General features: G+C 46.5%; 1 protein-coding gene across 1 annotated transcript in view; it reads right to left on the bottom strand.

The window, feature by feature from the left end:
- Positions 1-10,627, bottom strand: part of TMEM233 (transmembrane protein 233) — a 37,811-nt gene extending 27,184 nt beyond the window's left edge. The window contains exon 1 of the mRNA XM_049619268.1: positions 10,432-10,627. Within this exon, the coding sequence (XP_049475225.1) occupies positions 10,432-10,620 (189 nt within the window). The 5' untranslated portion in view covers positions 10,621-10,627. The remainder of the gene's footprint in view (positions 1-10,431) is intronic.
- Positions 10,628-11,371: the final 744 nt, after the last annotated feature.

Genomic DNA, 11,371 nt, shown 5'->3' on the forward strand with positions numbered 1-11,371 from the left:
CTAGAGAGGAATTCTGCCAGGCTTGATTGAGAGTATTATATGATGCTTCTTTTATTGATGGGGCAAGTCTATTAAAAGGGAAAGCTTTCAGAACATCAAAGCTGTATTCCTATCAAAGAGCAAGGCATAGCCACCTGATTATAATCCTTCAAGAGGCTAGATTATAAACTCCATGGGGCAAAGACTATCATGTTTGATTTTGCCCACTAGTGTCATCTTTCTTTCCTTTTTTTAAAAAAAATTCCAGTGTAATTAGTATACAGTGTTATATTAGTTTCAGGTGTACAATGTAGGAATTCATCAATTCCATATGTTACTTAGTGTTACCTTTCTGAGCCTTGCTTCCTTGTGGATAAATGGGGCAAACGGCTTTCTTGCATATCCTTGCTGGGATTTTGTGAGGAAAAAGTGAAGTTGTGTCCATATGAAAATGCTTTGAGAAGTAAAGACATATGGACAAATAAGATGATGGTGATGATGATGATGATAATGGCGATACCACACTACCAAAATTGTCCAGAACAAAGAACAAATGAAATTATCAGAAGAGGGAGTTAAATATAGAAGGCCTCTTTCAGTTTGGGAGAATAGGACACATAAAGAGTAAAGGAAACAGAAAGACGAATTTCTGAATTTCACCTACGGGAGAAGAGAGCATGAGGGAGAAAGAACATCAGCAGAAGTTTGGGGAGGGGGACCCACTAAAAACACCTCTGTTGGAAGAAAGTGGGGAGAGGTGGGCGTACAAGACAAGAATGTTAGGGATGGAACACTTCCATATCAACAATGGCTCAGTCCGTTAAGAGTGAGAGACTGTATCATTAAGAACAGTATTTCCCAAAGTGTGCTTTGTGGCGTATTAGCCTTAGGATCAAAGGGTCCTGGGCTACATGTTAAGCAAATTATGCCCTCTGTTAACTCTGCCACTGAAGAGCCACAAGGCACAGTGTTGGCCACACGTTCTGAGAAACCCTGAAGGAAAGGAAGGGGTTTACTTTTGCTAAACTTAGCATTTGACCTCCCAATTTCATAACCCCTCCCCGCCCCTTTTTTGGTAAAACTTGTTAACATTGGGCAGAACCAGTTGTCCAAGAAGCATGGTTCTGGGAAGTCTGGCTTAATTCTTGACCTTGGAGTTTTGAGATACGACCCTAATGCCAGCATAATTGGAGGTTTTCAGATATGTTCAGGCTCATGCTTTGAAGGCATCTCATTTCTGGGTGAGTGGCTCTGAACTGAAGAGAGTCGTCCCATGGACTAGCAAGTTGAAGATAGAGACCAGTTTCTAAGCATGGACCCACTGGTCTGCAGTGTGAGGATGCTGGTGAGCTCCAGACCAGCCAGGAAAGTTATCGTTGGGAACCGAGCCTTGGCCAGCCTCTCGGTGAATCATGGCATTAGCCTAGTAGATCTCCTGGATATTTTTCAAAAAAGTTGTGGCAGAAATGCAGAACATAGCTCAGAAGCAAGGAGCATCCTCAGAGATAAAGGTAGGAACAAACTTAGGCCTCTGTAGCCATTCATTCATCCAGTTCATTCATTCATTTATCAAATAAATGTTACTTATTGATGATGTGCTCTGCATTGTGCTAGGTGAGCTCAAGGGGCACACGTGCACAAATTGGTGTGAAGAAATAAAGGTGCACTGAGAGAAATCTATTCCAAGTATAGTGGGCACAACCTAGGGTGAGGGAGAAGGGCAATCAAAAAGGCCCTCATGGAAGAGGTGATTTTCCAGCTGAGTTTTGAAAGAGGAGTAAAATCTGCATTTTAACAAGATCCTCAAGTGCTTGAAATTTGGGAAGCACTCCCGTGGGAGGTGAGGCCTCCTACTTGGTCTCCCCTTGATGATTCTTCACAAGTTTCCTCCGAAGTCATCATTAAAATTCATACGTTATAAGTCAGAAATAATTTGCTTATTAATGACAAACTGCCCCTCAACCATGGCCTGTTTTGCTGACTCATTTAATAGCTGCTATTGTTATCTGGGCAGTGTTTGATGACTTTGGGAAATAGGCTCTGGTTGGACTTTTTTTTTTTCCTTTTTCCTTAAAAAAAAAAAAAAAAAGGTGTTATGGGGGCGCCTGGGTAGCTCAGTCAGTTAAGCATCTGGCTTTGGCTCAGGTCATGATCTCCCAGTTTGTGAGTTCGAGCCCCGCGTCAGGCTCTGTGCTGATGGCTTGGAGCCTGCTTCAGGTTCTGTGTCTCCCTCTCTCTATGTGCCCCTCCCCTGCTCATGCTCTGTCTCTCTCTGTCTCTCAAAAATGAATGAACGTTTAAGAAAAAAAAAACAGCTCTTACAGAATTTTTTTAAACATGAAAAAAATCATGTTCCCATGACCCAGCTTCACGAGCCATCCATTAGTGGTCAATCTTGTTTTATCTATATTTCCCATATTATGTTATGATGCAATCATCATATCATTTTATCAGTAAATTAAAATAGTATTTAAAATGTATTTTCTTTTAGAGAGGCAAAAAAATGTTTTCTTTTATAGGAACACACAGATTAACATCTTGAAATAGATGTAGTCTGTACCTCCAATAGCCTAGGACTGAAAGGACTCCAATAGCAGTTTAAGGTCTAGATTCCCAAGTAACAAATGTCAGTGGCCACCCTCTGCCACATAGTAACAAACAAAGCAGGGGCTGCTTGGCTGACATGCATATCTATAAAATCTGCAGGCATCTATAAATTTCTAACAATGCCACACTTCAGGTAAGGTTCTTACCATCTGGAACCGTTTTTTTACCCTTCAGAGCTTCATGTGCCAGAATTCATAAGAAATAAATCACAAGGGTCTCTTAATATTAATACCCCGTTTCTCAGCTGACGGTCGTGTGGGAAGAGCTAGAGAGGGTTGGGGAGAACCCAAACTGAGAGGCCTTATTGGGTCTATAGTAGTTTACAGTAGCAATAGACCCAGTACTGGGTCTATTGTAGCTTATTGGCTACAGTATTTAGAGCTCCAACTTGTGAGCAGTGTTAAATCTCCTGGGTCAGCTTCCTGGACTGAGAGATCTGTTATTTCCAAGTTCTGCCTTGGTCCCGTACACACACACACACACACACACACACACACACACACACACAATCTCCTCTCTAAATTTAATTGAAGTCCGCTTGAAACATAGCTTGATGGATGAGCAGTCCCTGGTGGAGCCTGGGTCAGATGGAAAGAACAGTCAGTTTGGTTCGCCTTTCATCCTGCGGGTATTTACTTTCTCTTTGACCGCAAACCTTGTCTTCTAGAGCAGATGTGGTCAGGCGTGGGGCAGGGCTATAGCTTCCTCTGCCAGCCCACGACCAGATAATGGATTCTGACAATGGCTTTCAGACCACCCATCCACTATCCACTGAATCTTCTGCGGGTGTATGAGACCCATTGCCTTGTTATGAGGAGGATTTCTCTTTGCCTCTTTTCTGTGTTGGATCTTTTTTTGCTGGATCCTGTGTCTTTCTCTTTCTTGATTTACTGCTTTGTTTTGGGGGAGCACATCCTCCCATAGCTTTCTGAGAAATGGTGTATGGGAGATAGTTTTTGTTGTTGTTGTTATTGTTGTTTGGGTTTTTTTGGGGGGGATCTTGAATGTCTGGAAATATCTTTATTCTCTCCCTTGACCAATTGTTTGGATGGGTCTAAATCGAGGTTGGAAACAATTTTCCTTCGGGATTTGGAAGTCATTGTTTCACTGTTTAACTTTCAACATTGCTGAAAACATGGCATGCTTTTTCTTCTTCTAAAGTTTGTAGGATTGGGGAGAAATTTTACCCTTAAATATCTGAAACTTCACCATGATGTGCTTTAGTACACATTTTATTGGATATCAGGGGACTCTTTCAATCTGGAAACTCATGCATTCAGTTCTGAACATTTTTCCTGTAATCATTTATTTAATAATTTCCTCTCTTCAATTTTCTTTGTTTGCTTTTGGAACTTTCCGATTAGATGTTGGATTTCTGGGAATGATTCTCAAATTTTCTTATATTTTCTTGAGTATTTTCATCTTTGGGGGAGAAGATATCCTTCCTCATTTTTTTTTATTGTGACAAAATATACATAACATTTACTCTCTTAACTATTTCTAAGCGTACAGTTCGGTGACATTCAGTACATACACATTGTTAGGCAGCCATGGCCACCACCCTCCCCCAGAACTTTCCCTGTCTTCCCAAACTGAGACTTTGTATCCATGAAATAATAACTCCACATTCCTCTTACTCTGCAGCCACTGACAACCACCATCTCCTTTCTGTCTCAATGAATGTGACTACTCTATGTACCTCGTGTAAGTGGGATCATGGAATATTTGTCCTTTTGTGGCTGGCTTATTTCACTCAGCATAGTGTCTTCAAGGCGTATATTGTAGCATGCATCAGAATTTCCTTTCCTTGAAAGGCTGAATAAATATTCCATTGTATGTGTATACCACCTTTTATTTGTCCATTCATCTGTTGATGGACATTTAAGTTGCTGCCACATTTTTCCATCTTTTTGATTTTTGTATTACTTCCCTGAGTTTATCTCAACTTTGACTTCTAATCCTTCTGGTTTTTTTTTTAATCTACCCTCATATTTTTAAGTCCCAAGCTCTCTGTTTTGCTTCTCTGATTTATTTTTTTCCCAACCTATTCTTGTTTTGTGGTTACCACCCAGTTTCTTATTTCTCTGAGGATGTTCATCATCTGTCCTTGAAGTTTTCTTGCGCCTCTTGGCATTATTTATTTCCTTGCACTTCATTTCTTCTGTAAACCACAGGTCTCTTAATTCAGAAGAATTGCTCCCATGTCCAATAATCTGTGACTGCCTGTTCATATTTGAAAGTGAGACACTGAAAAACTTCCTGGAAGTTTTGTGTGTGAGGATGGGGCTTGTCAACGGGTGGGTGGCCTGGCATGACTGGGTGGCAGTTCCATGATTTCTCTGGAGAACTTCTAAATGTTTGTGTCTGCAGGTTTGTTTTCTTTTGGTATGACCACATTCTTGAAGAGAAGTTCTCCAGTCTCCTACCTGGATGCCAGGGTAGGGGTACTAAGTGGGGACAGGGGCTAGAGCCTTCCTTGTTCCGTGGTGTCTTAACTGTAACCTCAGGTGTCTAGAGCCATTGTGTTTAATCTCACCAGAGAGCAAATCTCCCATCTTTTGTCAGGGTTGTTGAGGAAGTAGGTGCCTACTGCATGGGCTGATAGATGACCTCTGGTAATAATGACTTCTTAAACAGACTTGCAAAGATTCCTCCTCTCTTTGGCCCTACTTTTAATTCCTACCTTCAGAAGTGATATCTTCAATGGGTGCCTCCAATTTCTGAGTCTTTCTAGAGTTTTTTTAGGGTACACTGACTTTATTCTTGTTGGCTTCTTCTTCTGCAGGATTCAGATTTCAGTGTTATCTACTCTGTAAAGTCAGTCAGTGTTCAGCTAGCCATTTTCCATGTTCCAAGATTTTGTCACCTCTTTCATTGCTTCGCCTGTTCTCCTAATTTGTCCTTGGGTGTTTGTGCCCTTTTAAATTCACTTAACTTTCATTTTAAGTGGTTTTGGAAGGGAGTGGAGGAGAGCAAGCATGTTTAATATTCCGTGCTTAACCAAAAGTCTTCCTTGTTTATTCGTATGCATTCCAGTTTAGCATTAATATTTACTTTTAGGCTGCAACAGTTATTTATTCCAGTGACATATTTTCTTGTCATTGCTTTCGTTCTTACTGAATTTTCTAGTCTCAATAAAAAGAGAAAAACTGCCACTGAAAAGGCAATGGCTGTATTCCTAAAATGTACACACCGTCATCTCCATCATCATCATCATCATCATCATCATCATTGATACTTATTGAATGCTAGCTGTGTCCTAGGCAATGGGATGAAAACATTTAACTTTTATCATCCAGTCTTCACAGCAGTACTTGGGTAAGTACTATCACAATGGCCATTTTACAGGGTTGGAAAACCAAGCCTCAGAAAGACTGAGTCAGTGGCATGAGATCACAAAAGTAGCAAATGGCAGAAAAGGATTTGAACCTCAGTGGTTGGTATCTAGACAAGTTCTCTAAGTGTGAGGGAGAAGTTCTGTTGAAAGAAGGCTTATATATCACCCAGTCAAATGTCATTGGCTGTTTCATATTCACTCTTAAGAGTGACCAGATTGGTTCAGCTGTGCAAATGACTGTATCACGTACTCATCAAGTATGGAGGCTGAGCATGGATTCAACTCCAGTCTCTTGAGCCAGGTAGCAAATTCCAGCCACACAAACAACAGATGGTGAACTCAACCTGAAATTGCCAACACTCCTGCAATTTGCCTGGAACCTTTCTTCTACATCTAAGAGCACAGAAATCTTGCTGATCTTATTTACTGCTTGATAGAGGTAAAGGAGTATATCGACATCTGGAATCGAGCATGGCACATAATAGATGCTCAAGAAATATTTGTTGCACAAACAGACATTCTTTCTCCAGAGTCAGAAGCCGTATGGAAGTTATGGAGTTCCTTTTGGATGGAATAAACAAAGATACCCAGGGATGGATGGGAGCATGGGGAATGAGGCTTGAAAGCCAGCCTGAAGCTCCATTTTCCAAGCCATATGGCCTGATGCAGGGCTCCATCTGTATGGAGAAGGGGTGCCATTTTCAAATTCCTACGAATGTGCAATTTGGGCTAGCAGTGGCTCAGGCCGGGGACAAGTTCTTGAGACATCTGTCCCTGAAATTGAGTACAGGTTAAGTGCACTTTCAATGCAGGCAGAAGCAAAGATGTCTATGTCTCTGCCCCTGGCAATGCTTGGCTCATCAAAGTTTGGATACAACAAGCCATGTTGTACCAATTCTCACCTGTAGGGCACTGACTGCCTCACAACTCCCAGGACTTCCCTACCTCCACATGGGGGTGGTGGGAAGATCACAGATGCCCACACACAGCTTGAAGAATGTTCTTCCAAATGTATATTTTTCAAAGTAGTTTTATTATCCCTCAACATCTCCAACTGGGTAATTTATAGAAGGCTTCTCAGGCTTGGTTTAATAAAGAATCTCGATTGTTTCGAGATTTGCTGGTTCTTCCTACAGTTCTGGGAACTAGTTATTTTGAGCCTTATCAATATTTTCCATACATTCACATTCATGTGACTTTGTATTATCTTTACCGTGTTTCTTGATTGGGGTGTTGTTGATATTTGGGGTAGGTCAGTTCTTCATTGGGTGACAGACTCCAGCATTGCAGGATGCGACTACTCTTAGCTCTTTCCAACAAATGCTGGTAGTGCCCCCACATCACTGCGACACCACAGTTTTTGAGTGCCTCCATGGGGAATGGCATCACTCCCAGCAACGGTGTGCCTGACTTTACCACAAATTATGGATAAGTCAGACTTGGAAATAGCCAGATGGAAGCCCGCAAGACACCCTAGGGAAACACACAGCTGGCCAAGTTGGTCAGCCACCTCCTTCCTGCACACCTTTCCTCTTCCTCTTTATTCTTTGGACTTTGGAGTCTTTATCATGAAATGTGTTGAGCCCAGATCCACATGGTTTCGATGGGAAAGCACCTCAGAGGGAGTGCAATGGGGAGGGTGTGGGAAGCTCTTTTTTAGGATTTGGGTTTCATTTATTTGATGTTCTGTTTGGCTTCGTATGTGACATATGTTGTTTCCAGGCTCCAGATCTATCCATCTGTCTGAAAATTATTGCATGTACCTAGCACACTGCTGGGAGCTCAACATGCTTTATCTTGTTCCATCCTTATAACGCTTTTGCTCCAGTTAAAACGCTTTTCAAATTTCCATTTTCTTTTTTTTTTTTTTATAAATTGTTTTAAATGTTTATTCTTGAGAGAGAGACATACACACACAGAGTGCAAGCAGGAGAGGGGCAGAGAGAAGGATCCGAAGCAGGCCCCAGGCTCTGAGCTGTCAGCACAGAGCCTGATGCAGGGCTCCAACTCACAAACCGTGGGATCATGACCTGAGTGGAAGTCAGATGCTTCACCGACTGACCCATCCAAGTGCCCCTCAAATTCCCATTTTCTAGATGAAGAAACCAAGGCTTTGAGAAGGTATGAAACTTGCCCATGGTCAACATTCCCAACTCCAGTGTCTGGTTTCTGGCATTGGAGTGGTGTCTTGCTATAAAACTACTGGAAAAGTCTTGAGAGAGGGAATGGGGAGGAGGGGGTCAAAAAAAGAGGTTTCCATTCAAAGCATGTACCAGTCTTATCCCCAGGACACACCAAGTGGCATCATTAGTATCCAACCTGTCACCACCAGCTGGAGTGTTAGCTCATATCCGATCAATGAAGGAAAAAGCCTTTGCAGGCAGTTTTATAATTGGCACTGGGAAAGGGGTGAACTGTCTGCTGATTCATTAATAAATCAGGATAGAGTGTGGGCACCGATTCCAGCCAGAGTGTCTGCTGCTGCTTGGGGAATTTGGCTGCAGCATCCTCCCCAGTTCGCTGCAGAAAACCCAAGACCGGATATCTCTCTGGTGAGGAAGGAAGGGAGGAAACTGGCTGGCTGGTTCTAAGGAACCTGATACCACGGTTTTCCTGGCTCCAGTGGGGAAAAAGGCAGCAGGAGTTGAGCAGACATCATGATCCATTAACACCATTCATTCATTCATTCATTCATTCCCTCACACATGCATTCATTTCATGTATTTATGGAGCATCCATCACCTGCCAGATTCTCTTCTAGGTGCTGAAGATACAGCAGCAAACAATACTGGCGAATACCCCTACCCTCATAGGGCTTATACTCTAAGGAAGGGACACAAACAGTAAGCGCAGTAATAAGTAAAACAATGTATCAGATGGAAGAGAAGTGCTTTGGGCGGAAAACAGCAGGGAAAGGGGAGTAGAGCTTGTGGGGATTTTGATTTTCAACACTGACATCTGAGTAAAGATCTAGTATTAACGTCATGCTAGACACTTGTTCCAAGCGTTTTATAATCATCTCATTAATACGGCAACGTCAAGAAATTATGGCTATGATTATTCCCATCTGACAGACAGAAAGAGGCGGAAGGTAAGAGAGGTGCAGCGATTTCCGGAGATCGTCCAGCTTAGTCTGTGGTCGGAACTCGTGTTTGAAACCAGGCAGTCAGAGTTTCAGCGGCGGCCCGCTTGCATGCTGGTGCAGACAGCGGACAAACGGGGTTTGGGACAGAGCAGGCTGAGCGTGCAGATGAAATCTTTGTGTGTACCCACCAAGCGAGTGTGGGCGGACTTGCGTGGGGGACGGGGGCGGATCTTCAGCTCGATCTTCCTGAGCTGAATCCCACTCTCGGTCTGTGGCTGCGGAGTTGGGTCGCCCAGCTGCAGGCGAGGTGGACCCGCGGGAGAGGGAGCTCGCTGCAAGGGTTGTCCCGGGACAGTGCCGGTCGGAACCTCACCCCGCCGCCACCCCCGGGCCAGCTGCTCCAGTCAATAAGGCGAGGGCCTCGAGGACGCTCGCCGCCCTCCTGGTGGGTTTCTCCCGGGAGTTCCCACCGGGGCTGAAGGGGGCCGCGGAGCCCAGCTCTGGGAGGGCAGACTGGAACACCAGCAGCGTCTGGGCGAGAGAGGCGCGCGGTTCGGGAGGCGGGCGCGCACAGGGCGCGAGGAGTACCCCAGTGCATTCCCGGGAGCGCCCCGGGACAGAGCGGTGGAGGGGTGCCAGGGAGCCCTTGGGGGACGCCAAGAGAGGCGGAGATAGGGTAGGCGCGCCGCAGAAAGAGTAAAAGAGAGGCGAGGGCGCATGTCGGAGGGGGCGCTCAAGAAAGGCCTGGAGAGAGTGCAGGCCGCTGGAGAGAGGGGGCCGGGTGGTGGGTGGTGGCGGAGAGTGCCAAGGAGAGGGAGCTGGCGTAGGAAGAAGCAAGAAGGAACCGTTGCCTGGAGGGGTGTGCCTAAGAAAGCACGGGACCAGGGTCAAGGAGAGGGCGTCGGAAATCTCTTGGGGATCCCCAGAAAGGCTGTATGCTAAAAGAGTGCCACGCACTGGAGAGGGGGACCCCCGGTCGCGGCCCGGAGCGGGCCGTAGAACCGGAGCGCTCAGAGAGTGGGGCGTGCTGTTGCCCGCACGGGTGGCGCACTTGGAGGTTCCAGAAAAGCAGGTTGAGAAGAGCCGCACCGGTGCTCAGGGATGTCAGAGGAGACAGGGAAAGAAGCCGCAGAGTCCACGGAAGAACTCCCCGTATTGGAAAGAGTGCACCCACCATGGGCGCTGGAAGGACGTGGAGGCTGGGTCAGGGCTCTGAGCGCCCCAGGGAGCGCAGAGGAGGCGCTAGTGGTTGGTGGCGGAGTTCTGAGAGCCTGAGAAAAAGGAGGGGGCGCAGAGGACGGAAAACCCCGGGTGCGCCGGGCAGTGCGTAAGGGAGCGGTGGAGAGCGCGCTGGGTCCCCAGTACTGGCGCAACGCTGCCCAGGTCTCCCCTCCCCGATTGCTCCAGGTCCTAACTCACTCACCATGATGGAGAAGACGAAAGCCACGATGTTGATGGGGTACGCGGGGCAAAAACACGAGACGATGGCGAGCCACAGGTAGTTCTTGGGCCTGGGCACGTCCTCCTCGGTCTTGTCATCCTCGGTGTTGGCCTCGGGACTGCTGTCCAAAGCCCTCTTGAAGTCCGCGCTGGGGTCGTTGTACTGAGACATGGGCGAGGCCGGCCGCACAGGGAGGGCGGAGGAGCGCACGGTCGGCGTGGTCTGGGACTCTGGCCGCCCTCTGGCCGCCCGCTCTGGCGAGGCTCTGAAAAGCCAGCGGCGCGGGGCTCGAGGGAGACGTGACCTCACTTCTCCGGCGTCCTCCGCCTGGGCTGAGGGACGTGGGCCAAGAACCTCGGCACAAGAGGGAGGGAGGGAGCAAGGGGGTGAGGAGAGGCGGCGGGGAGGAGAGGGAGCCCGCCCGCCTGAGTAACAGGGGGAAGGCACTTCTTGCAGACACACCCAGAGACCATCAGACAGACGCACAGACTCACTCCTGAGTCCAGAATGGCAGGAGGCACAGGGAAGGGGAGAGCGAAGGCCCTTTAAGGTGCAAACTGGCCCGCCTTAGGTCTGAAGAGGACCAGGTATCTTTTCGAGCTGCTGTATTTGAATACACTAAGTGTAACGGAGGGTAATGCAACCTTATCCATGTGGCCACAGAGTTCCTCCTTCCCCTTGACTAACAATTTGCTTTTCCTGACCCAATCCCTTCTGGTACTCAGACCCTGAACACTGAGCCCCAGTAATTTCTCTTCCCCAACAGGTGGTCTGGGAGCAAGGTACTAAACTTTGGGCCCAACCTTTCAGGCACTGCGCAGGGGGCCTCTGGAGACTGCAGCGGTAGCATGGAAGAACAGTGCCGGTTGCCCTGTGCCGTGTGCCCTGGACTTTTTCCCAACTGTGCAAACAAGGAACCCTC

This window comes from Panthera uncia, assembly GCF_023721935.1.
Source record: "Panthera uncia isolate 11264 chromosome D3 unlocalized genomic scaffold, Puncia_PCG_1.0 HiC_scaffold_8, whole genome shotgun sequence".
Taxonomy (NCBI): Eukaryota; Metazoa; Chordata; class Mammalia; order Carnivora; family Felidae; genus Panthera; species Panthera uncia.